Source organism: Mastacembelus armatus, chromosome 12 (genome assembly GCF_900324485.2).
Source record: "Mastacembelus armatus chromosome 12, fMasArm1.2, whole genome shotgun sequence".
Classification (NCBI taxonomy): domain Eukaryota; kingdom Metazoa; phylum Chordata; class Actinopteri; order Synbranchiformes; family Mastacembelidae; genus Mastacembelus; species Mastacembelus armatus.
This window is the reverse complement of record NC_046644.1, coordinates 5,129,263-5,156,311: the sequence shown is the minus strand read 5'-3', so window position 1 is coordinate 5,156,311 and position 27,049 is coordinate 5,129,263. Positions and strand designations below refer to the sequence as shown.

The window sequence follows — 27,049 nt, the reverse complement described above, 5'->3', positions numbered from 1 at the left end:
TGGTATCAGCTCGTGATGCTGCCCTCTTGAGCAGTAATGTCATTCTCAGGCTACATTTACTCTACATAGCTAAAAGGCAAGTGGATTTCAGAACTCATTTCACATGGTTCCTGTGTGCATGGTACAGTAAGAGCCATTAAATAAAACATGTTGTATGTATTAATGTAGCGTTAATGTTAAGCTGTTAAACCAAACAATCCAACTGTTTATTTCAACTGAAACTTTAGGAAAGCATGATCTGACATTTTGTAGGCTAGTAATTAATTGAGAAGATATTTACAGTGGTGTGAAAAAGTGTTGGCCCCCGTCCTGAGTTCTTTTTTTTTTTTTTTGCATGTTTGTCACATTTTAATGTTTCAGATCAAACAAACACATATTAGTCAAAGATAAAACAAGTAAACACATCATGCAGTTTTTAAATGAAGGTTTTTATTATTAAGGGAAAACAAAATCCAAAACTACATGGCCCTATGTGAAAATGTGTTTGCCCCCTAAACCTAATAACTGGTTGGGCCACTCTTAGCAGCAACAACTGCAATCAAGCATTTGCGATAACTTGCAATGAGTTTGTTACAGCGCTGTGGAGGAATATTGGCCCACTTATCTTTGCAGAATTGTTGTAATTCAGCCACATTGGAGGGTTTTTGAGCCTGAACCGCCTTTTTAAGGTCATGCCACAGCATCTCAATTGGATTCAGGTCAGGACTTTGACCAGGCCACTCCAAAGTCTTCATTTTGTTTTTCTTCAGCCATTCAGAGGTGGACTTGCTGGTGTGTATATGGTGTGCACTGTATATTATCTATTGAAAATGAAATGTTTCAGCTGTAGTCTGTAGTAGTAGGGAAGATAAGTTTGTTTTGTAATAGCTAGTCTGCTGAATCTCAAGACATTATATGAATCGTATGCATCAACACTTCAAACTGGATAGTTTATTTGTGTTATTGAATGTCTGTGCTTGGTCTTTTTGAAATTGGTCCTCAAATTATTAGCTGTTTCCTCTTTGATTTTCCTCTAGCTGACCACAGTACAAGCCAGTTATTTTCAAAACCTGTATTAAAGGCCACCAGATTTATTTAAAAGTGTCTGTTTCATTTTCACACAGACCTTCCCAGGGGTGGATCAAATATCTGTCGGAAGCAGAGCCAGACAATGTATTCTCTGCCCGGCCACAGCCCCCATCCCTTCCAGGACTCTTTCAGGCCAAGATCTTGACCCACCCAACACATGATCCACCCCCTCCTGCCTCAGTCATCCCACAGAGACACATGAGCTGATGAATCCTTTCGGTCAATTACTTCAGATCAATTTTACTGTGCTTTCAGTGATTTTGTTCTACCAGTCCAATTCACAGCTCCCAAATGTCCTGTTGTGATCAAGTACCCACTTCAGCCTAAAATGCCTTAGATCAAAGGCTAATAAATAAAAGCTGGCTAAGCTAACTTCCAGACTTTTCCAAGAACTAAAATATGTAGATGTGGCATCTATAACTTTGACAGAGATGAACACACAGAGCTACTTCAAAGGGTCATTTCTTACCAAGCTGATTTCTGCATTTGTTTATAAGCCCCACACACTGTATAGGATGTTGTTCTGATTTTTAAGTGGGGTCTAAGACAGAGACACCGGGACAGCATTCAACTCAATATATGTAAATCTCTCCAGCAATTTTCCATTCTGTCTTTATTCCCCAGATCTAATCTTGACTCCTGTGGTTTTAGAAATAAGCTAATTTCAGGCTGGCACAATTGTGTTATTGGAGTGAGGGGATTGATTGAAAGGGCAATAAGGGGCGATCGATGAGCAGATGATTGCTGGACCTCCAACTCCACAGTGTCCAACACCCTGAGGCAGATCTGGCTTTGATTCAGATGACACCTTCTCATTTAGTCTTTGTCGCAGTCACCTGCAGCTATGAGTCCGTGCTTTGGATCAAGACTGCTGATTCTGATTCTGGGGTGGCCCCTCCATCCTCCATGTGAATAGTATGGTTCATGACCATGCACAGATCCCCTCTATAAAGCCAAAGGGGAACTGAAAAAGGGGCATGTCATCCTCCTCAGGTTTGGGGATTAGTTCAGCCCATTATGACACAAAAAGGCAACCACAGGGGCTCTTCAGCTAAGTACAAGGTCAACCTGAAGAGGTACTTCATTTCAGCAAAAGAGTATTTTGGGGCATGTTGGTTACTAGAGTGGCGTTTAGGCTGATTAGAAGGGGAAGGGGCAAGTTGATCAACCACAGGGGCACTTGGATAAACCAAAGAGGCATTTGTGCTGCCTCTTTCAGAAACATGGCACATGTCAGGGGGATTTTTGACTGCAGGTATGGACACAAATAGCACATTCAGGACAAATGCAGAGGTATAGATGCACTTCGGTTAACAAGGCACTTAGATGACCTAAATAGATTATATACTAACAATAGGGCAAATATGAAGCATGAAAGTGCCAGCCTAGGACAAAGACATAAGCTGGGTATATCAAAGCTACAAAAAAGGGACAATCCGCCCAACCATTACCTGCGATGCATGCCCACGGTATAAATGTACAAATCTGGTTAGAACCTCCCCCCACCAACATTGCTAGCATTCCAGTGTCTGCAGCCCTCAGTTTGAATGACTTTTAAGCAGGGCAGACTCCACGGGTCACAGGCATTACTTACCTACATGCAGGGAAACATCACTATAAAAACATGGATGGAGAGATGTTTTTTCTCCATAAAAACATGTGGTACGTGTGCATGCACATCCTCTTGTGAGCTCACACACACTGTCAGGCTTTTGTGTGCAAGTGTGAGTTTGTGTATTTGTATTTGCAGAGGTCATGTATACAAAAAGAGTTCAACCAGGTGCCGCACACAGACCCACAAGTGCAGATTCGACAGGAATACCTCAGACCTCCCACGTCTTTCTGGGTCTGAGTTGTCCTGTCATCATGCATCTTCCTCACACCCCCCAACTCTCAACTCCTATTTCATTTAATTTGTGTATACGGTATTTTGCCACAGCCAAATCCTTTTTTAGAGGATATTCATCTTCTAACCTCAACAACTAGATCTATGTCCTGTACGGGGCTGCATGCAAGGCCAGCTGGGAAGGTTCACACTGGAGTTTTAGACAGAGTGATGACGATGGGAGAGAGAGGAATAAACCGCTTCCTTGGGGAAGAGATAAACATTTACTTTTCCATGAGAGGATGGCAATAGCATTACAAGGAGTTGGAAATGTGGGAAAGAGAGTAGGTGAGAAAGTGAGAGGAAGTCGAATAGACAAGAGGTAGATTGAAATGGAAGCTCAGTGCATGACTCATCAATCTGTGGTTAACGCACAATTTATTCCAATAATGGTGCCTGGACTGATTTTTTCCAATAACCTTTTGAAACCTAGCAGAGCAGGGCTTATAAAATGCTAAGGAGCATAACCATAACCAGACATTAGTCTGCACTTTGGGCATGTTAGCAGAACGCATTGTGGACGTTGATTAAACAAAGGAAGAAGCACAGCAAGGTTTGATTTGTTTAAAATGAACATTTTATATAGCAGCCCAGTCTGATCACCAGGAACTGAAATTGTAGGCAAATTGCTAAAACATTGCTAAAACATCTGATACAGTATACACCAAGTAAGTGTCTCATTATGGTTGGGTTCTAAAACATGTTAATTTAATGCATGTGAATAGATTTCACTCGTTTTTTGCCTGGAAGGCTGGAAGGAAGTGATAATGAATCAACACACTGCTTTGCTCACTAGATGTTAGCAACTTCAAAACAAGTGTTGACACTGTATCAGTCGGTGGAATCTTTTAGATAATGGTTGCTGAAGAAAACATTGCTGTTGAATATAATTATGGTCCCTGGATGTTGAGTGTTTGCTAGATAGGTTTGTGGCCTTGTGTTCGGCATGTGGCTGTGGTTGTGGTTCTGTGTATTGTTATGACTAGGGACTGTAGTTTTACCTGAATAGTGTAAAAAAAACATATCCTGTCTTGAAGTCAGCACTGACTTTTAAACTGGAACAGCCTTTCTCTAACTTTACCAAGTGCTTTGAGTTTCCTTAATCACAAGAAAATAAATGTGTCTTTAGTTACAAATTAGAAGTATCTTTGAAGAGACCTGTTAAGGTGTGCTAAAATACATTGTGTGACCAAGTCAACGTGCTTCATCTGCAACCCCCTCCCTCCACATCTTACACTGACTTTTTGATTGGCCCAGTGTGCATGGCTGTGAAAGTAGGCAGGTTTTGAAATCTGTAGTGCTATTTTTTATTCTCCACTCAGCTATCTGTCACTTTTATATGTGCAGGTAAAACTTTACATATACTTTGAGGAAAGATTTTCCACAATCCCCAGGAGAACAGTTATTGCGTCCTGCTTCTCTCTTTGACAGTAGGCTTTCCACCCTGATGTCTGGAACAACTATAAACATTTTTGGCTTCAGATGTGGGTGAATGAAATAAACATGTCCAAGCTAATTCATTTTGAGCATGCTGTATTTCCCATTCAAATATGCCTTTTTCTAGCTTTAAACCAACAGTCAAACAACAATCAACATTGTTTTTTTAAAGCATGACCATGCTGGTTAAATAACCTTGACCATGTGTTTAATATTACCGACATTACAATGAAACTCCCCTGACCTTAACAAAATAGTCATTTTAACCCAAACCTTGATGTTTCCCTAAACCTAACCACATTGTTTTTATGCCTAAATCTAATCGAAGCTTAATCATAGTGTTGTCACATTGTATTTATTTTTGAACAATGATTTGTAATGGTTTTGGAAGGCACAGACAGAGAATGTTGGCCCATCAGGGGTATCAGATCAGAAAACCTGTTCAACAGGATATTAAGTATTTTCAGAATCAGAATCAGTTTTATTGCCAGGTACAGCAAAGGACACATTGCAGTACTAGGAATATGTCTTGGTGTCTGGTGCAACCAAATATACAGATATGGGGTATGTACACAATTTTAGAAAAAAGTAGATAAAAATAAGAATAAAATAAAAATTAATTAATTATAAAAATTAATTAAAATAAATGCTATAGACAGAAAAGTGAGTTTATGAGTTGGGAAGAAACTGTTCTTGTGGCGTGAGGTCCCGGTCCTGATCGACCGGAGTCTCTTACCATAGGGGAGGGACTGAAAGAGTTCTTGCCCAGGATGAGATCTTGGCTGTGTGTCTCCGGATCTTGGAGATGTACAGCTCCTGGAGAGATGGGAGACTGCAGCCGATCACCCTCTCAGCAGAGTGGATGACCTGCTACAGCTTGGCCTTGTCCTTGGCTGTGGCTGCAGCAAGTCGGATGGTGATGGAGGACGTGAGCATTTAGTTTGGAAGACTTTTTGGTATTTAGTATTCTGGGGCCCACTTTAACAAGACATACATTTTCCTCATAAATATACATAGCCCTGGCATAATTTGAAAATTACTGGCTATTTTAAAAGGTACAAATAATCACACGGAAAACTTTTCTAACAAAAGTTGTCAGCTAGTATCTTTAGTAATTGTTATTTGTGATTTAGTTATGTCATTATAATTTTATAAAGGTTCTGTGACAAAAAAAACCCAATTTTCTACATAGATATGTGTCCTGAATGCAAAAACTATATTTGGAGGACTACACGATCAACCATCAAAATAAAACCAACAAAAAAACATGTGAAACAACACCTAGGAGAAAATTCAGGTCTGAGCTCATAAATCATTTTTGTTGTTATTTTGTGGCTTTAATCATCCTCTGTAATATTTAAATAATATGACTTCTCAACTGATTTCTACATGTATTTTAATACCAAGTGGACTTGGTGTATTATGTTGCACCAAAAGATCTTGGGTGAAATTGTGATAAAACTCTAATTAATCAACACAATATAAACAAGTCGTGGTTACAGCAGACATTTAACTTGTGTTAAGAAAAAGAAACAAATAGTTCAGTACTCGGTGCAAGATGAAATATTGAAATGGATTTTCTTTGCAGACTGTGATTACAGTCTGTTTACCAGCTGCTAATGGAAGAGGACTGAGGGACTGTGATGCCTGTGTCACAACATAAACACTCAGTGGCAGTTTGATGGCGCTGCTTTATTACAAATTGCATTCATTACCAATAGAAAAAAAATCTGAACAATCTGTAGCACTGGGTGCTACCCTTATGTTTGCCATGGAGCAAATGTGTGAGTCGGTGTGCTGGGGTAAAACCATGTTTGATAGATATGTCATATTGGAACGTCAGGCCTCTGAGTGTGTGACAGCCCACTCATAAGGCCATGAAAAGCATTAAGATGCACGACTGTGTGTTATGCTGGCAGCCCCACTGACCCTAATTTATAATGACTCCATTGTCTTGGGGAACACAGACGTATATCAGGCGTAAATGAAGTAGGACAGGCACTTTAGCTGGGGAGATGAGGTGATTACAGCTCATGGATTAGTCTGCCTGGGTGAGGTGGATCATCAGCCTGATGCCCGTGCACACACACACGCACACACACACACACACACGCACATATACACACCCATACACATGCACACAAAAGAAGCATTGCCTTGAAGCTCATAAATACACATGCAAAACACTCAGGCCTGCGCAGTTGCACATACACTAAAATACACACATTTATGGGAGACACACTCACATAAAAACCTCACCATGGCACCCAAACAAACACAGTGTGAGCTGGATTTACTGTAAACAAAGCCCACAGGAATATGATCACGATGCTGTTGGGTTTGGGTTCAGCTTGCTCACCAATGATTTGAGAATTTGTGGTGCTCAGCAGGTGCATGTCACTGTGATTTATGTTTTTTGCTGGTATGGTCCGTTGGTTCTGGGGCAGTTAAAGGTACAGGTGTGTGTCTCATAAAGCCAGATCGCTGGCAAAACCAGGCTTATTTCAAAGCCAGACATATTTTCTAAAACTTTTGCTCATAAAGGATAAGATTTAAAAAGTCTGGTGGAAACCCATCCTTTCAGAAAATCCTGGATCTGCTTACTGTAGTTTCCAGGGTCATCGTCTCCTAAGGATTAACCACTGTTATAAAAATATTAAGAGGGTGCGGTCAATGCAGGTTATATAAACAGAATCACCATATTGAAGCTGTTATATCAACTTGCTGTAAAAAACATCCTCTGATAGAGCTCATTCACTTTCAGTGGCTGTGCAGGATTTGAACCCCCAGTGTCATACGACTTCATGCAACAACAGACTGCACTAAAGAGAAGACCAACAGGACTGAGTTCATCTCTACTTGTCACAGCCAGGCCTCACCAGCAGTCCTCAGCATGAACTAAAAGTTCTGTTTTGCATTGCTACAGTGTTTGCAATGTTTACTACATACAATGAAATACTGCATTGTTGTGTAAATTTCTTTCATTCCCAAAAGAACACCTAACAGTTTAGATACTTTTGCATTCTTCCACCACTGCAGCCATTTTCTGATGATAATTGGAAATAAAAACTAAACCCTCTGTTGTCTTTGTGAGAAAAATAATCCACATGCTGAGAATTTCGGTCGTTTAGACAACACTAAAAGAGCTGCATTAAGATGTGACGAAGGCTTCTCATACCATCAGCTCTTACTTGGCTTTCTGAAACACTATAATCCTGTTTCAGTTTGTTTGGCGCATTTAAAACACACTTTTTACAACAAGCCCTGCTCTTATGATCCACCTTTATGAAACACCCTTTAGCTTTTATTGTAATCCCCAACTCATTTTATGTGTCTATTAACCTCTATGAACCATTTTTAACGCATATGAGCATCAAGTGCTAATAAAAACTCTATACACACCCATTCCCAGCTGCACACTGCAGAGAGATAGAGTTAGCAAACATCTAGGAGCCTGAAGATGCAACAGGAGCTCTGGAGAGACAAAATCCAAACATAGGTGCACATGATCGCTATAAAGGTCTTTGTTGGATACAAACCTATTGCTGTTAAATTTGCTCTGCCCTTCTCAGTCACAGGCAATAAAGCATTTGATATGATATATATATAAAGTATTTGATTCTATTTCAACATTCTTTCACTTCATTTTGCAGGTGCTTGCCCCAGAGCTGGGTCCTGGTAAAGTAGTTAAAAAAAATAAAAAACTCACTGTATGAAAAAGTATTCAGACTCAACCATTTAACTATTACTTCCATTAAAACAATTTCAACTTGAGCTTGGAGAATCCTAGCAGTTTTAAAGTAAGAGTACCCGCTGGGACGCCAGGGTCGAACAGGAGAGGAACTCTGAACCAGATGAGATTGAGTTCATCGGGCCTGTTCGAGTGGAATAAATCAAGCTGTGTGAACAGAAGCTGCCGTCTGAGGAGACTGTTCAGTGTCTGAGTAAAGTTTACAATCTCCTTGTAGACTCCAGACGAGCTTCCTCAGTGGTACTGTTGTTATGAGGAGGATTAGCTCAGCCACCAGGCCCAGCTCTGTCTGTCTCTGTGCTGACTCACTAATGGACAGTCCCCACACTCCACATGGTGATGTTTATGTAGTCTAAAGACTTATATTCCTTTAGTTACCACAACCTAATTCCATCCAGCAGAGGGACAGTTAAGATTGTCTCTTCTTTAATGGGCACAGCAGTGAATTCCTGCAGAAGAGACACTTTGATGGTTTTCACTTGGCCACCACTACGTGGCGCACTGAGTCATACACTGTAGAGCAGCAGCCCTGAAACCTGCAGGAGACAAAATGTTATAATGTCTGTGTTATGAATGTGTGAATGAATGACTGTGTTGCGTTTCTGGAGCCAATACATGTCGGGCTGTTCTCGGACCTAAGAACCTAAGAATGATTTAGTAGTTTTTTTTTAAAAAACACGTTTAAACTCTGCTGTCAGCTGAGATACTTGTCATACCTTTACTGGTTTCGGGGGAATTTCACCAATCAAAGAAGTGTCCTGAAACCAGTTTCAGCCTGTTTTCAGGCAGTGCAGAACAATAGGAGAGTGCTGCTTCGACTGACAAGGTAATTAATGTTGGGAGAAAAAAGTACGAGTTGATTTTGTAGTGTCAGGTTAGTCATGGCTCTTTTTTCCTAAAGGAAACTTTACAGCTATTTCATTTTAACTGGACACGTGTTAGAAAATGATACCTGGCAGTGTGAGATTCTGACTGTTTAGTGAAAATAAGGTCCAGCCAGTGAAAGGAGACTTGTGCAGCGTGTTTATGAACTGATCAGGGACCTGTCTGCTGGTCTGGGATGAACAGATACCCCAGGAGGAGGGATGTTGTTTTTGTAAGCGAAACGCCCGTCATTCAAAATCCAAACCAATGAGACGGTGCGCAACCGTGGAACGGTCCACTGCAAGAAATATCTGCACTGACAGACCATGCTGCAGGGCTGCCCTCAGAAACACCCAGGGTAGCAACAGCGTGCCTGACGTTTCTCTGTGTGCATTGGAGAATTTCTGTTGTCTCTTCAAAGTGAACGGATCTGCTTCGTGAAACACACATCTTGTAGTGGAAACGAAGTAGAAGTGGTGAATGCACTCTTCTTCATTTCTGTTGAGCAAACTCAGCTGTCTCCGAGAATAAACGCCGCAACAGTCAAGACAAACATTTTTTGCAGTGTGCCCCGGCTGGCCCAGGAGGAGGGAGGAAGAGGGAGAGGGACTGGGGCTGGGGGGTGGAGGTGTTGGAGGAGGAGGAGGAGGAGGGGGTGGTCCGGGAGAGCATGGCCGCGGGAGCCACATCGCTGCTGACTTGGTTTGGTTCCTCCAGATTGGCAACACCGCATCTCGTGCGCTCTCGGTTATGTGGCGGAGCCGCTCGTCAGGGGACATTTAACTCGGAGACCGTGTGCGTTTACGCGCGGAGGTTTGATTTACTGCGTGCGTTGTTGTTCGGCGAAACAAGAGCGCTCGGGCAGTTGCGGGTTCAGCCGGAGCCGAAGCCGCTGGTTTGAGTCTCCTTCTTGGTTCTTGGTAACTCGCGTTGAACAGGAGGACAGTTCCTGAGCTGGAGACAGTGACTGCACAAGTCCTGCATTTCTGCTCTCCTCATAGCTGCGTTGTGGAACATTTATTCCCTGCTTTTATATTGTTCCTCTGGGTGCACAACGTTGCGTCCTGTCAGGGACATTTCAGCGCTAGTTGGAGAAACTGTTCGCTGCGCCTGGCGGAGTAGGAGCCACAGAAAGATTGTGGATTTTTGTCTCTTCACTACTTTTAAGTAGAACTGGTTTTAATCTCTTCGAGTGAACGGTGACAGTCCTGTGCTTTCGTTTTGCTACAAACACCAAGTAAGGAGCTACGTCGGTGCCGGAATAAGTGAACTCTCATCGCAACATCAGAACCCCTAAACCAGCACGGACTGTAGTCAGTTTCATCGGAGTTCCTGAGCAGATATGCCGCAGGTGGAAATGATCCTCATCTTCCTCTTCCTCATCATTGGGATGTGTGTGTACGGCCAGGACCCTGCTTCCAAGGTGGTGTCCGACCGCTACGCCGTCTACTGGAACCGGACCAACCCCAAGTAAGTAACCCGGTCGCCCGCTCTCCCGGCGGGGACGCAGCGGCACATAGGAGCTCCCTCCGCCCGCAGGAGGCGGCGGACTTCATCCTTGACGTTGCCCCATTGAAGGTGCACTTTACAGTTGCGCTGACTGGGCGCACTTTGATTGTTGGCACCTAATGTTTCAAATGAAACTCAAAGCAACACTCTTAAAGTATATAAATACATATACCTCTAAAAAACAACACGATATTACATCGCTTTGTCATCGTGCCCGTCATGATGTAACAATTGCTTTGAATTACCAGCAAACAAAGCAAATTCAGTGTTTGTCCCTCGGTTCGCTCCTGACTGTCGTCTTCACTGACGGGTCGTTGCAATGATTACAGCGTAATAATCCCCCACGTCTGAATCTTTTACGCGCGATGCTCAGCGTCAGCTCCACATTCTGGTTGATAATGAAATAAACGAGAAGTGCTACAATCCAGGCAGAAATGGACTCGGCTGAGCGTGAGCCTGCTGAGTGAACATAATGCTGAGTCGCTCCCAGTCTGCTGTCATGGATTAGAATAGACAGAATAGCTTTTGGGCCAAATGGATATGCACCCAGATGGAGTTTGGAGACATTCTGTGTGAAGTTATGTCGAGTTTATGTTGTTTATTATTTGTGAAAATATCTTCGAAGGCATACTGTTTTATTTAATTGCAGTTATTGTTGTGTTAGGTGACTTAAAACCCGCTGTTGAAATCTTTATGCTCCTACATGGTTGGAATTATCACGAGATTTTTTTTTTCCTCCAAAATTAATGAATAAATAATTAAGAAAAAAACGTTTGGATATGATCCCAGATTTTGGTAGTTTGGAAAGTGACATTTCTCCTCCTGTGGGTGTCAGGTCGCCTCCCTTAGTGACTCAGTGCCTCACTCTTGGCACTTGAGCGCATTGTGATATAATGAGCGTGTGTCACCTTGTTTCGGTTGGACTGCAGTACTTTTACTTACTGGTATTAGTCAACTACAGTATCAGCATGAGTCAAGAAAACATATCAACATTTGCTCAGTGACGAGAAACTGGTTTGTTGGGCTTCAAAGACAAAACACACAACAAGGTTGCTGTGTGTCTTTCAAACGGTGACCCTGAGGCAAAGTGTGTGCACAGAGTTTGCTTCAGAGGAGGTGAACTGACAGAATGGTAATGATACAAATGCAAATGTTATGTGGTGACATCAAAGGCTGATGGAGTTCCTGCTCCAGATATCTGAGTCTGATAACAGCTTTCTGTCCCACTCACAGGCTGCAGGAATTTTTTTTTGTCTTCACTTGGCCTTCATGCAGTCCCCTGTTCCCAAGTCTGGTTGCCATGTTCCTCCATCCAAGTGTCCCCTCCGCCCCCTCTGCTCTCCTCCCGGCCCACGCTGGGGCAGACAATGAGGGGGCACACAGGGGTATTTCACCAGTGGCCAAGGCACAGCGTGGTGCTCCGTCTTGTGAGAGATCCACACATGCTGAGGTCACACACTTGGTAGTAACCAGGCAAGTTTCGGGTTAAGCAGCACAGAGGGGACTGTTGTCAGGGTCAAAACTGGGGCAGTACCATCAGCCATGGGGCCTTGTTACGGTCCTGGTATGGCGCCCTGCCACGGCTTTGTCTAGGCAGAATGGGGGCTAAATAAATGAGTAACTCTAAATGACTGTCTCCTTTTCTCATTCATGACTTTAATCTAAACCTGACCCGAGCTGTATAATGTAAGAGAGGGGCGTGCTTAAAATCCGTGGGCCCCCTGACCCTCAGCAAAATCTTAACAGTATTCCAAAAAAGCTCATGGGCTCTGGATTCCTGCTGTTTAATGTAACCATACTCAGTATTGGAGTCCTGGGAACCTGCTGTGGAACAGTCTCAACTTCCAGATGAGCTTTCATACCCCCCTCTTCTGCTTCTCTGCTGCATATTTGACCAAAGTGGGGAAAAATGGCATCCGGAGCAGCAGTCCACACTCAGCCATTCATGAAATCCCCTACAGGAGCTCTGGAATTGAAATGGGAAGTGAGTCGTGAAAAAATGGAAATGCAATGACATTTTCATAGTTTTCTATTGTTTTAAAAGGGCCAAAAGGAGGCTTTTTGTAATTTAGATAAATGTGCGTTCATGTTTGCTATGCTTTCATCTCAGGGAAACATGTATCTGTGCTGATGCTTGTTGCTGATTAGGCTCATATGAGTGGGACTCAGAGTGGTGGAGGAGGGATTTACAGCCCTGACGATGATTCAGCCTTGCCTGGAGTTTGAAAGCTTCCACAGTGACAGCAAGTAGCTGTGCTCGTATTAGCATCTTAGTAAAATAAATGAATCTCCAGTATTAGGGAATCTTGTTGCAAAAAAACAGATACAGTTGAAGCAAGAACTTACAGGCTAGATGTATGCTGATGCCAAATTCCCTAAAAAAGAAAAAATGGCTTCAGATAATTGCAGTATTTTTCAGTTAAATATAATTTTGTGGGTGCAGAGGCTGCACTAAAATCTTTTCCATTGTTCAGTCTATTCAGAGTCTGTCCATTAGTCTGAGAGTGTTCTGTGCGTAAGCTGTTCACGTAGCTACTAGGCAGGTTTAGAAAGTCTGGGAAACTTATTTGGCTATAAAAATATAGAAATTTCATACCAAGCACTTGTCATACATGTGTTTGATTTGTTCCAGGTGTAGGACCAAGATGCCACCGTATAATTTCCTGGTCATAACAACAAGGCGTTATTAGCAGTACGTACAAGTTTATGAGTTGTACATGCCTGCTGCCACTTTGTGATGACTCATACTTTTCAGGGAGGTTTATTAATAATGATTAATGTTGATGAATCAAGATGAACCAGTTGTCAGAAGTCAGGAGTTCAGAAGAGCATTAAGGTTGACATGTGAAATGAACAGTTCAACCCACCACCTTTAGAAAAAGGGCTGCAGAACATCTAGATTAAACCCCATTTATATGAACAATTTATTTATAACTGCAGATTTTATTGATTATTGTACTGGAACTAGAAGAACTGACTTATTAATATTTACAATCTCACATCCCTTGGCTTGTTAGAAAACCTACTATCAGCTGCTTGCTAGTGTCTGATCTATATGAATAACTGAATTATTAACATTATTAAAAGTGATTTAGAAGTCTTATATAAGTATTGCTTATGACAACATTGTGCATGTTAATCATTTTTAGTGTGTACACAACCCTAACTAATCTATTTTACTAGCACATCAATAATCTATTGGGTAATAATAAATGATCTATTAATGTATCAATGAAGCAATTAATTACAACTTAAGTTCCTTTTAAAGCATGTAAATTAGATATATAACCACTGTGCTGCTTGTGTAATCAAAAATTATTAACTGATGTGTTAAACATTAATAAAGTCATAGATAAATTGTATTAAGTAGATTATAGTAGAAAATATCCCAAATGAAGGAAAGAAATCAGAGCCTGGAACAAAAAGTGTAGCATTTTGTGGTGGAAAAGCTCATGTAAGAAAAATGAGCCACAGATGTTCTTTGTCAGCTTCGCCGTCTGTGTTGGTAACCAAATGATAGAATAAAATGTATGAGTGGGGTATTTACTGCAGCTCTGACAAGGTGCTATTAGCAAATTCCCTGCTCACCAGCTATTTAGCTGCTTCATTAAAACCCACCCGAGTCCATATGGTCCGCACACAGGCATAGCCGTGGTCCAAGGTGTTTATTTGTTGCTGATAGGTGGGATAAACAGAGAATCAGGGCTGAGTTCCGTCCCTAATCTCCCAAGCTGTTTGTGTCTCAGACGCCATGGAAACTGATACCCCTCGTCATCAAAGAACCTCATTGGGTGGGACTAACGACCTGACAGCTGGAGAGAGAGGGATTGCAGCATTCAGGGAGAGCACTGTCACCTCAGGGGTTTTCTTTAATCCCTGATAATGCCCATCCAAAGCTTTCCCCAGCAGATGCAACATATTTCTCTTTAAGACAGTCAAAAGAGCCTTTTTAGTGGCCTGTGTTCATGTTAGGTTTAAGTATGGTGACTGACATTCAAGACCTCTCTGATGCTTTCCCTTTCAGTGTCTGCACAAACGTGATTGTTTTTAGGGGAGGCAGTACCTCAGGAAGCTCCTTGACTTGACACTTGTGTGTATCTCTTCTCATAGCAGAATGACCTCCGTTATTTGTTTTTCTTACACTGTTCTCTTTTTAATCTCCACTTAATGAAACAATGCTCTATTTTTCACTCGGTGGCGAGCTGATGTTGTGATAGTTTCCCAGTGGCATTGTGAGGTGCCCCATTTGCATTGTTCCCAGTGTTTATCCTTGCTTTTCCCTCTCAGCCTTTTCCCGGCTCCCTGCTGCTCGGTTCCGCTTGGCTTAAGAACGGACACAAAAAAGCAACCATGTCCAAATATTGACTGGGTCTCCGGACTGCAGCCCTCTCCCAGCGCCCGGCACAGACTGCCTGAAAGGCCGCTATTGTTCCGCTTGTACTCAGCGGCCCATAGCTGGCTTTTAGCTATGCGAAGAGGCAGACTAAGAGAAGGACGAGATGGGAGAGGGAGAGGTGGTTGTGGAGAGTCTGCATATGTTATTAAGGTGGGGCAGGGGGATTATAACATGACGGACAACACAGTCCTGGGGGTGAGAGAAACTTCCGCACAAGAGGCCAGAGGCTGTGACAGGGGAACAGTGTTCAGGCCTCAGAATCCCAGGGTAGGGTCAGAACCAGTGTTTCCACCCTGAGGAAGTGTCAGTCTTAAAAGGCATGAAAGAAAGCTGACTGAATGTGATTTCCTGCACAGGGGGCTTCGGAAACTGTCAATAAACTGAGGATGAGAGGGTTCTTATCTGAGGTTTACCTTCCATTTTATTACAAAGTGCGGGAGCATTAAGCCTCCTCGCAGCACACACATCTCTTAGTGCATGAAATGACAGTGTGTCACATCTGAGATAGGAGATCTCCCATATTCAGGTTTTCATATCGTGCCAGCTTCCTACCATGCTGCACTTTAATCACTTGTGCCTTACACAATGTACTTAAAAAGCCTGAACTTTCAGGTCAGTCGAGCTGTGCGTTTCATGTGCTCAGCTTTCTGTAGAGAGAGGAATAGTAGTCCTGGTAGAAACGCCCATTATTCCTCCTGCTCTCCGTGACCTTTCCTGTAGAGAGGAGCTGTCCAGAACCCCCTTTGTGCTCTGACTAATAAGGCAAGGGCCTCAGGCTGCCAGGGCATGATTGACAGGAACTAGTGATGACAGTTTAAGGGATATAGGTTTATTGGTTTAAGGCAATAAGTCTCTCAAACTTTAGAATATGAAATGTACTGCAGTTACAATAACTGCTGGAAAGTGGTCCATTTTCTTTTCTTTTGCTAGGATTTCCATCTTGTGAGGTTTTATATTGGCAATTTTCTAGCAAGCAAAAGCTTGTTTCCAAAAGTTTTCTAAAATTTAGTCTCAGTATCATACACACTAAAAGTCACTGGGTCAATATAGTGCCCAGTACACAAAATCCTAGGACATGACCCAAACCACCCATTTAACCACCCGTAATGTCAACCCATTATTGCATTGGTGCTACATGGGGGTGCTCACTGGGTGTATGTTTAATCAACTGATTTTTCTAGTGTGTAAAACAAGACTAAATGAAGGTAAATTGCCACAGTGGAGTCCATAAAATGTCCCTTAATCTAGATACTGTCTAGTCTTATGTTCCAATGTAAGTCATCTGGTTTTAATATCGTAATAGCAGGCAGACAAACAATTGAAAAATGTTGACATTATGAACTCTATCCAGTATATATCTATATAGATATATAAACCATATCTATATAGATATATAAACTATATCTATATAGATATATAAACTATATCTACATAGATATAGAAAGAGAAATATAAATATTTTATATATATCTATAGAGAGAGACAGAGAGACATATATATATATATATATATATCTGTCTTGAAAAAAATGTACACATTTTCCATAGAAATGAAAATAAAGCTGTCTCTGTCCAAATCTTCAACATATTTCCAATGATAATACTATCAGTAAAATTACACTTACACTATGATTTAAAAAAGTGACTGCCAGGGAGGTGTGATCACTTTAGTCATTTCAAAATAGAAATCAGCTTCTTTCAATAATGTTCTCAAGCTAAGTCTGAGCATCAAGCAGGCAGAACACCTTATTCACTGGTACACAGGAAATGTTAAAATAAAGTTTCTGCACACTTTCATAAAACTTTTTATAAAACTTTAATGACTCAGCAGTTGCCAAAAAAGATTTGACAAGATGCATTTATCCAGATTGGTTACTGTTTGAGTATGGCATCTCCTGTTTGAAATGCGCGACAGTCAATGGATTAGCGGGGGACTCTTCAGGCCTAATCTCACAGTCTCACTCTGCTGCACAGAGGTTCACTTTTCTGCCGTTTTAATCTTAGTGGGGTTTTTTTCTGTGTGTGCTGTTTAAATGTGAGTGGTGAAATGGCATCCCCTGTGTCTTTGTAGGCACCGGTGAGGGTATTAGCAAAGAGGATCTAAGGGGCTTAAGAGGTCAACCCTCCCTTTGTGAGGAGACACAAAACACTTCCTGTGGGACCCTTCACCCCTCTCTGTTCTTCTCTCAGAAAGCCAGGCCCTGCCTGACCATTCACATTAATCAGCCTTAGCACCTAATGACTGCAGTAAAGCTTCTAAAAAGTGCTTCCAAAATGGTCCTAAAGAGCCACTAAGCTGCTAACAGACTGGACATGCCTGCTGCTGTTTGCAGGGCATCGCACACAATCACACATATAGCAGGGCGGGTGCACTTTACATTCTCCCCAACAGTGCTAAATAGTGAAACATGATTTTGGAGTGTTTGTGAAAACCTGCTGTGTAAACTTGAGTCCAAGAAAACGGAGTTTTTGCAGAGAACCCTGCAGCTGCAAGGAGGTGCTTCCTGTGCTCTTTTATATGTGCTTAAGAAGGTTTTCTGTGCAAGAAATCAGTCTAAAATCTCCATGTTAGGAGAAAGGTTTTGTCTTATTGAACCATGAAGGACTTTTTTGTTCAAGTGTTATTTGACACTATCAGTTGAGAATTTGCAGCTTTGACTTGTTAGTGGCGATGTTAGTAGTTTTATTACCTGATGTGGATATCCTGACTGGGAAGGACTTTGCTGTCTCTTCTGGTTTAAGAGAAATTGAGGCAATGAGAAAATTGGCACATCAATAGAGTGAAATCATATATCATTATAGCTGAAATGCAAATTGGCTTGAAATACATGCTTGATAAAAAGCAAACGTGAACATTTTGACAGCGGGGGCCAAACCTCGAAGTTAATGTCTCTGGAATTGTATTTGGGTCACTGCGGCTTTGGAGGGAGGCCTGAAACACAAAGTATGTGTTCCTCCTCATCAGTGCAGAATTTCCTGATTTTAAAGGGCTGCTGACTTTTAGGTTTCTGTGTATCTTGGAAGAAATTAGACAAAGCTGATGTGTGAGCGTATTACTTTTCCACTGAGTTGATCGTGTGATTCAGAGAGCGACGAAGCCCTCTGTGCAGCCACTCTTTCCTTTAGTCACAAAGACAAACCAAAACATCTCTGATGAAGCAAAATATGCTTTTGTGGGATTAGCTGCTGCTGTCTAATTGCTTTTGTTTCTTGGGTTCAAATGTCTCATGTAATTATTTGGGTATGAGGGTTTATCTGATGATGGCTTGGAGCCGTGTTTTTCAGACCACAACAAAGGAGAGGTCTGAGCTTGTTTTGTACTCTCAGACACCCGTGGTGAAAAATATTAAAAGAACAAATGCTTTTTATCTGTGTGAAGAACAGTTGTTGTTTCATGAACTTGGTGTGACTTTGCGGGACCTTTTGTGTGGCTCTCTGCTCTGCTGAGACTCAAGTGTTTCCTCCTGCTGGATTTCTGCATACTTGGTGCTTTGGGACCCATGAAATATTAAAAAAGCTGTTTGTGATCTCACGATAGAACCTGGACAAACCTTCACACGCAACCAGGAGAAATCCAGGTCAGGACCGTCATGACTTAAACAGTGAGGTCGACATTATGTCAGCTTTTTCTTTTTTTTTTCCAAATCATTTCCTGGTCTGTGTTTCTTTGGTGATGAATTGCTGCGATTAAATTGTTTTTGGTATTTTATCGTTGTGCAACTTGAGTTGCAGGGTCATTAATTGAAATCTCAGACAGCCAGAATCTGTACACTTTCCATAGACGTGGCTGAATCCTCTTCGCCTTTTCTTTGTGGTGTGTGGTGGAGCGGAGAGCACAGGCAGCCATTTTCCAAATTCTACTCCATTTTGTTTCAGGGAATATCTAGGTTACGAATCCTGGGATGTCACTGAGTCTTTTGTCATCTTTGTGATCTGACACGCAACTCCTGAAAACCTGTCCTTCTTATGAGGGGTTTTGTATTTGCTATAAAGTTCTTAAAGTCATATTTTTAAAATATCAAAAAAGCTATAAAGGTTTTTAAAATATTTCTGTTATCAGTACGGCTCAAACGCAGAGGTCAAACTGGTCAAAGTCTAAATATTATTCCTGTGCAAAGTTGTGTTTTTAGGACTGGGTTAAAGCAAAATGTCTTATGATTTTGCATTGCTGAAGATGCAAATAATCTATTTAGCCTCCTTTTATAATTATAGAATGATCTGGGCGATAGGTCATAAACGATGCATTTGAGACCAAACAAGGAACAGCGCTTAAAACAAAAAACTGAACTTTGTCATCCACATGTTTGGTAGTAAAAAAACAAGAGTCTGCAACCTTGAAATCTCTGGGCTTGACATCAGAAAAGCGGCTTCAGAAATTGGTTCTTGAATCTACATTGTCTTTTAATTCCACTCAAATAAGAAGTTATTGAGCTAATTGGTCGGATTCTTGCAGTCCCTAAAACCGTTCTGTTTGCTCTGAGTAAGTGTTTGAGAAATGAATGCAACAACCAAATAATCCACTTTTCAGACCAATTACATTAAAAGTTCAGTAATCCAACATAAATGATTCGTGAAGCTTATTTTTCTTGGACAAGTAAACAGTCATTATAATGTAGGGTTTTATGACTTCACTGAATTTTCTCTTAATCGGTAAAGACTATCTCCTAGTTGATTGACCTACTAACACAATAATTTTCATACAGGCTGTCATGTGTGTCCCGTCACTACTTGCCTTTTATGAGTTGGTACCTTGGTGCTTGTATCACTGGCTGCAGCAGCACCATGGAGAGAACACGTGGGCAAACGCTGCGAGCGCTCACACTGATGATACCCTTTTTATGTCTTGGCTCCATCAGGGCCCTGAGTTATTCTAGTGCATAATTGATGGAGGAGTTAGAATAGCAGAAGTAATGCGATGAGAGGGTGCAGCCAAGCAGAGCGAGGGATCGCGTGCGTGGGGCAGAAAACATTGCAGGGGACGAGAGGAGGGCATCTGGTGTAACAGGTCCCAGCTCTGAGTCGACACAGAATATGTCACGGCCTCAGCCAATCGTGGAACTCCCCTTCCCCGCCAATAAGATGTCTCCACTTGAGCAGAGTACTACGTTCTCATGAATCGGAGAAGGGACTCTTGGGTTATTGGTGCTTCTGGGGGCTCTTCTCGGCTTATATTTTGTCCTGTTTGTGGTATTAAAATTTAATATTGAATCATATGTATATTTGAGATTATTCACATTTTATGTGAGATTCCACTTGAAAGGAATTTAGTAAAATTACATTGAGGTACTTTTTGGCCTCAGGAGGCTTCTCTTTGTCCCTGCATACTTAAGGTTGCCTTTGTGGTATCAGCAGTGTGGATATCACACCTAGACAAGCACCTACAAAGAGAAACTAATGACTCAACAAACCTGTATTGTCTGTTTAACAAAAGGGACAAGGTCACACATCACGGCCTGTCCCGTCCTACTTCAAAGAGACTGACAAACTCTGAGGGAACAAATAAAAAACAGGAGGAAAGATGGGTTTCACTGTCTGCCTCACCCAAAGTTTCGCTTTGTCATTGTTTTTAAAACTAAAATAATGTGTCATAAGTTAATGATGTCTGGATGTACATGACAAATACTGAATCACTGTAAAACTATATACATATGTGAATAATGTTGCCTGATCAGTTAAAATAGTTTGATTTTAAAAAAAACATCAAACGCTCTAGTTATTACTCTGGCCTATTTGGTCTGTAACATTATTGAACATATTTCTTTGTACTATTAGGAAAAAGAATTCCACCTAATTAACAGATTGTTTTAAACAAAAGATTTTTTTTAGAATTAAGTGAAATGGAAAATATTTTTTGCAGTATAATCAACACACTATAAAACAAAAGTAAAAGAAAATTGCTAAAAAAAAAATGTTTCTTGTTTCCTTCACTTTATCTCCTATTACACAGACTGTGTGGCTTCTTCAGACAGTGTTTGTTGTGTATCAGTTAGTCTCATATTCTCAGTTAATGTGCAAAATGTGCATTGGACACAGCTAATGGGAATTTATTGTAATTTCACGGGCAGAGAAAGTGTTTTTTAATTATCCAGCAGCCCAGCGTAATGAAAACAGTAAGTTGTGCAGTTTTGTGTGTGACTGTGCAGACAGTAGTTGGTGTCTGAAGTCAGTTCTAAAACACAGACATGTCCAGCGGAGCACTTAGAGGCCACTGGACCGGGACTGTGCCTATTAAGATCATAAAATCCTGCTCATAAAGATGTTTTATTTGTTTCCTGAGTGTGCCGGCTGCTTAGGTTTCCATCAGAAGTCTTTATGGCTAAGTGCTCATATTTCTGTCTCTGGATGGAGGTGACTATTAAGTTTTAGTGTACTTTTCTAAGTAGCAAAAGCCTGGTCACCAAAAGTTCACTAATTATTTTTTTTTTGTTTTTGTTAATTGGCTTTTTTTTTCTTGGCTCTCACGTGATGCCTTGAAATAACCGTGTCTGTTTGAAAGTTTGATTTTATGACGAGTAATAAAATATTTTTCATATAAAAGAGAAAATTCAAACACAAGCAGAAATTGACTTTTTAGAAAAGTATTTTGATCACGAATTCTACATCGTTATAATTTTTAATCTAAAATATGATATGCAGTATAATAAATTCTATTCTAACCATGCCGTCTATTGAACGGGACATTTTAAAAATTGTTTTAATTTATAGAGATGTAAAAATAATTTTATTCTTAAAATATGTAAAAAAAAAATTTTATTTTAGAAAAAAATTTATTTATTTTGAATCACACTTTTCTTTTGCATAAAAATATAAAGAAAACATAACCCCATGACAGACCTAAACCCATAGATTTAATTTATCACTAGTTATAGTCATTTATAGCACACGACACAAATGTAAATGTATATGCATAACTAATGTTAGTATTGTAGTTTTCTAACAACTTTTCCAGTGAGTAAGATGATTGTACCGTTAAGTTTCTTGAGTTTTGTCTTAAAATGTACTGAATTGATTCATCAACCAGTAGTTTTTAAATTAAAGAAAATATTTCCAAATAATAATTGCAGTGAATGCATTAAATATGCCGTAATTGTATGTATTTCTTTCATTACTAATAAATGTTTTGCGTTTTGAAAATGAGTTTTGAAAATTAACCTGATATTTAGTCTGACGTGTGTATGGGAAATCTGTTTTCAAAGGCAAACTGGCATTTGCAGGGTCGAACTTGGCTTTGATGCAGCCATGTGTCGTTGGCAGTTTTCCACTTTGCTTTTTTTTACTCCTTTGAGCCTGTGCGATTATAAGCTGGAAGAAAAGGGAAGAATTGATTGGAGAAGAAAAAGAAAAAATTGGGCCTGATGTGTGGATGTTGAAGTCCTTTGACTGCCTCTCTGGATCACGTGGTCCTTACAGAAGTAGTGCGGGAGAGGTCTAGACACGCGATACACAAGGGGGTTAGAGAAACATGCCGGCTAAGACGTCATCTACGTTTACCATCCACCAAGCCACTCCTGTATGGAGGCAGGCCCATTCTATATTTTGCCCAGCAACCCAGCAACGTAGTGGGAGCTGTGGTGCTGCACCACAGCACCCCATCACCACAGTTTGACATACCTCTAGACTTTTACATTCAGAAATCACATTATTTTCTGATTCCTTCAAAGTACAGCAAGGTGATATAAGACTTCATGTTAGCATAAATGTTGTTTTGAAGTGATTAAACATTTTTAATAGCTATTCCTGTGCTTAATTAGGAGTTTGAAGAGTAATTAAGCAGGCTGAAGCACCAGCTGAAAGGTCTTCTCTACGTTTGGTGAAATCGCATCTTTGTCATTTAGAGTCCCAACTGTTCAAAAATTAGGTTACATATCCTCCACACTACAGTGAAACTGAATAAATATGCAAATTTGATCCAAGCCAAAAAAAAAAAAAAAAAAAAAACTAAAAATTCAGAGGTGTGTCCTCCCAGTAAGTCACCAATCAGGATTAACCCTTAACCCAGCAGCAGCCAATGAGCCGTAGAGCAGCTGTGCCTTCATTGGCCCGTTGAGCACAGATAACCAAAACTGTGCCAGATACACCAGGGTAGAAATAACCCAGAATTCCTGTTGCCTGAAGGGAGTAAAGCTCTTAATGCAGCATGTTGAAATCATGCTGCAGCAGACTGCTTCTTTCTGGGGAATGCAAACTCAAATGCCAAATGCTATCTGAATAAATCACTATCTGTATGGTCTCTATGCATAGGGAAGCACACCCAGTTTGTGTCCTTGCTGCTATAATATAACTGTTAGAAGGGTACAGGAAGCTGACTTTGCTTTCTCTTTTTTTTGCTTCCTCATTATTTCTTCCAGTGACACTCATTTCTCTGTGTTTCTAAGACTTCCAGTTACTTTTCCCCCAAAGAAGTTTAAGCATTTTTGTCACCCACACCCAACAAGATAAGAATTTAAGGTCGGGGGTATTTCTTATCTTTCTCAAATTTATTAAACCCTTAAACTCTGGTATTGTCGCCGTTTGTTTTATTTCGATGCCAAAGTTTCTATATCATCCCACATTTTGCTGTCAAAACGATACAACATATCCCATATTCTCTGATCTTTGGTATAGTGCTGCCAAATTTTTCACAAGTTGTTATAGGAACCTTAAAATTTCTTGTTATAATCGCAAAACCTATGATCTGTACAAACCCCAAAATCTAGTTAGTGCCTCCCCAAAATTAGTAACTCATCATCATTTCAAAATGTTTTACACTGGCTCTCTAAGTTTCTCTTTATAAACCTTAAAATATGGTACAGTGTTTACAAATGTCAAAATCTATAAGAGAGTCTGCCCTCAAAAATACATTTTCATGAAAATCCTGCTGTTTCCTACAGTGGTATAACAGCTCAAAGGGAAAAAACATGTATGTACAACATAGTTTTTTTGCTGTGATCGAAACATGGCATACAAAATTTGATGTAACACTCACAAAATGCATTTTTTTTTTAAGGATTAAAAAATGTTATATATAGCGCTGAAACCTTTGGGTGGGTTTCTTATTTTTTATTTTCTAATTGTATTGTAATGCAACATATATTTGTTATAATTCCAGCATTTGTTGTGGCAAACCCAAAATTTGTTATTTGTTTGAACATACATACATATATATATCCACAATTTTCTACCCCCGAAATTTCAAATGTTTTCCAAGCTAATACCCTTTAGCACAACCAAGGAGTAGGCTATATATTTAACTACTGTATGTATAATGACAAACAGTTCACAGAAACAGTTCACGTCCTGCCTGAGCAGCTCTGTGAACCCTGCTGTTCAGATGTCTGTCATCCAGCTGCTGACTCTTGCTGCTCACATTTCAGATATGAGAAGGGCAATAAAGTCTTCTCAGACTTCATAGTTTTGTTGTAGCACCCCCCCATGAAAAAAAAAACTTCTCAACTATGCCATGTTTACGGTAAAGTCAATTATGTGTAATGTACAACTGCTTGACACTTCTTATAGGTTGATATTAATGTAACCACACCTTTCTGCACTTATTTCTGAATGTTCCTTCAGCCCCCAGACAACGCAGTGTTCTTCAGAAGTCAAACCAGTTTTATGAGTGTGGGCAGCTTGTAAATCTTCTTCAAAAAAAATAATTACTTTGGTCGTGATCCTGGACAGAGAGGGTTAAATGCTGCACAACTTTAATTTGGCGGTGCACTCCGTAGGTGCAGACGTACATGTAATCTGCTGTGGAAAATGAGTCTGCAGACTTTGGAGTGACAGTGTGATCGCAAACACACACATACAGAGTTCATGCATGCCTGCACACACACAAGCAGACGCAGACTTATGAGCAGGGTGTCGTATGTTTATATTGTATGTCAGCTGTTTGATCATAATTTGTGATTAATCAGCCATGAGACCTTCTGAATTAAGTGCAGCTTTTCATGTCAGACTAACTGCAGCCTAATCCGTCTGGCCTTTCGCAAAAGCTTTATATTGCCGTGGAGCAGATGACACAGAGTGGGGTGGCTGGCTGCCGGTGCTGGTTCTGGTTAGTGAGTGTCTTAGAACTGGAAAGTTGCACGTTTTAGTCCCAGTTGTGTCTTGAGCACAATAAATTCCTGCCCCACTGATTAAATATGTGTCATGGTGCATATTTTATTTTTCAGCTGCATCTCCCCTCACATTTCAACAGTTCTTCATTTCTACACATTTCTGAGTTGTTGGGGAATCTTTTTTTTTGCTCCAGAATTCAGGTCATTTTACTTTTTACTTTAAAACAACCATCAGGGGCAGTTAGACGTGTCAGAAAACAGCAGCTGATGAATACAAGGTGTGCCAACAGGAGTTTGGAGAAATGAATATTAATAAATATGAAAACTCAATGCTGTCATCATGTCAACAACTGCAGATCCTTAGAAGCTGTTAGACTCGTATTCAGGGAAGGCTTGCTTGCTTCTGCGTCCTCGAATGCCATGACGTGTTTGTCATCAATTTATGGATGAACATTGGACAGAAATTGGGACAATCAATAAAGATAAAACAAAAATTTGAATTTTCAATTTTCATTACATATATATATGTTTTCTAAAACCTACTCACCAAAAGAGGACTTTGGGAACAGCTGCAGCGCCTTCCTGTAGTAGAAGCTGGTGCTGGTAGGCCTCGGGACATATTGTAAAATCTAAGGTGAAAAGCAGTTAATGATGAAAAATCTGAATATTCTCTGGTGAAAACCATAAGCGATAAACATTTGCCCTTTCCTAATTTTCTTCCTTTGAATCAGCTTGAGGCTAAACTTGCTAAAATTACTACACTGTGCAGGCAGAATCTTTTTCTACAGTCGTTAACCAGTGAATGGAAGCTCTCCCCTGCCTGGCCAAGCATCATGTCATAATCCGGACCGAGAGTGCCATGTTTGATAAATGTTTTCTGTTTTGCCTTTATTTTGTGCAACCTTGATAGTATGGATACTGTATTGCTTCGTTATGCCTCAAGTTGAACAATACCTGGACATTTGTCTGTCTGGTACTCTGAATTTTGCATGTTTCTGTATCGATCTGACGGAGACCATTTCAGTACCATTAAAATACCATAAAAAAGCATCAAACTCACCCTGCATAGCATACCCTGGGCACATTGTTCCCTCCCCACAAATGTTTCTCCTACTGCACTTTTGTTCTGCTTCAGAATGGAGTTGACGCGTGTGAAACCGAACGTGATACCAAGGGCCCAAGAGTTCATTATGCACTGCTGTTCTCACGGGGTGAGTGAAAAATCACTCCTTTGTGCTGAGGAAGAAAGAGCCTTCCTCTGACCTCATGGTTGCGCAGTGTAATGTCAAAAGGCCCTGAGGTTTGTGCGGCGTAGCCACACCCACTCTGTTGTGGACCTGCTGTGGAATCCAACCAGGGTCCCTTGTCTCTGAGAGGGAGAGAGCGGAGGGAAAAAAGCAGCCCCTTGTAAACAAATGTTTGGATCCCACATTCTACACCACACTAATTGGACCTTGGCTGCTCAGAGGAGCTTTTTTTCCTCCAAATTCAAGTACATTTTCTTCATTCTCTGTACACTGTCCACTTCAGACCACACTCACTCTCCAATTAGCCTTTTTCTTTTAATGGACATGTTAATGATTTCTTCCCATGCAATCTCTTTAAAGCAGCACTGTGCAAGTATCAGACAAGTCGGAATTATAGGAATCTTAGCTCAGTTAGGGGCTCTCCTCTGCCCGTCACATCTTTCAGAGAGTTGGCCAACATCAACCACATTTCTGTCTTCATCAAAGCGGCTCTAGAAAGTTGTTTCTTAAGTGCAGTCCAGGCAGGGTGATGGATGTGAAAAGGCGATCTCAAAGTTTAATTCTAAATGCTAACAGATGACATAATGACCCACAGGAGCCTGCTTCTGCCTTTAAGGTGTTAAATGAAGCTGTGTGTGTTATGTTTATGTCTTTGTGTGTGTGTGTGTGTGTGTGTGTGTGTGCGCGCACCTGTCTGAGTGTATCTTTTTCCATAATTTGACCTCTACACACCGAGATGCCAAAGTTTTAATCTAAGTGATTTGTGTCTAGTGTATTTGTAAAGACCTGAAAACCTTTTGACGTAAAATGCATTGAACTAGTTTCATGTACATATTAGCAGTTTTGGCAATTTGCT

General features: G+C 40.8%; 1 protein-coding gene across 1 annotated transcript in view; it reads left to right on the top strand.

Moving 5' to 3' along the window:
* Positions 1-9,676: 9,676 nt before the first annotated feature.
* Positions 9,677-27,049, top strand: part of LOC113125038 (ephrin-A5b-like) — a 67,868-nt gene continuing 50,495 nt past the window's right edge. Inside the window, exon 1 of the mRNA XM_026298294.1 lies at positions 9,677-10,475. Coding sequence (XP_026154079.1) covers positions 10,348-10,475 — 128 coding nt within the window. The 5' untranslated portion in view covers positions 9,677-10,347. The remainder of the gene's footprint in view (positions 10,476-27,049) is intronic.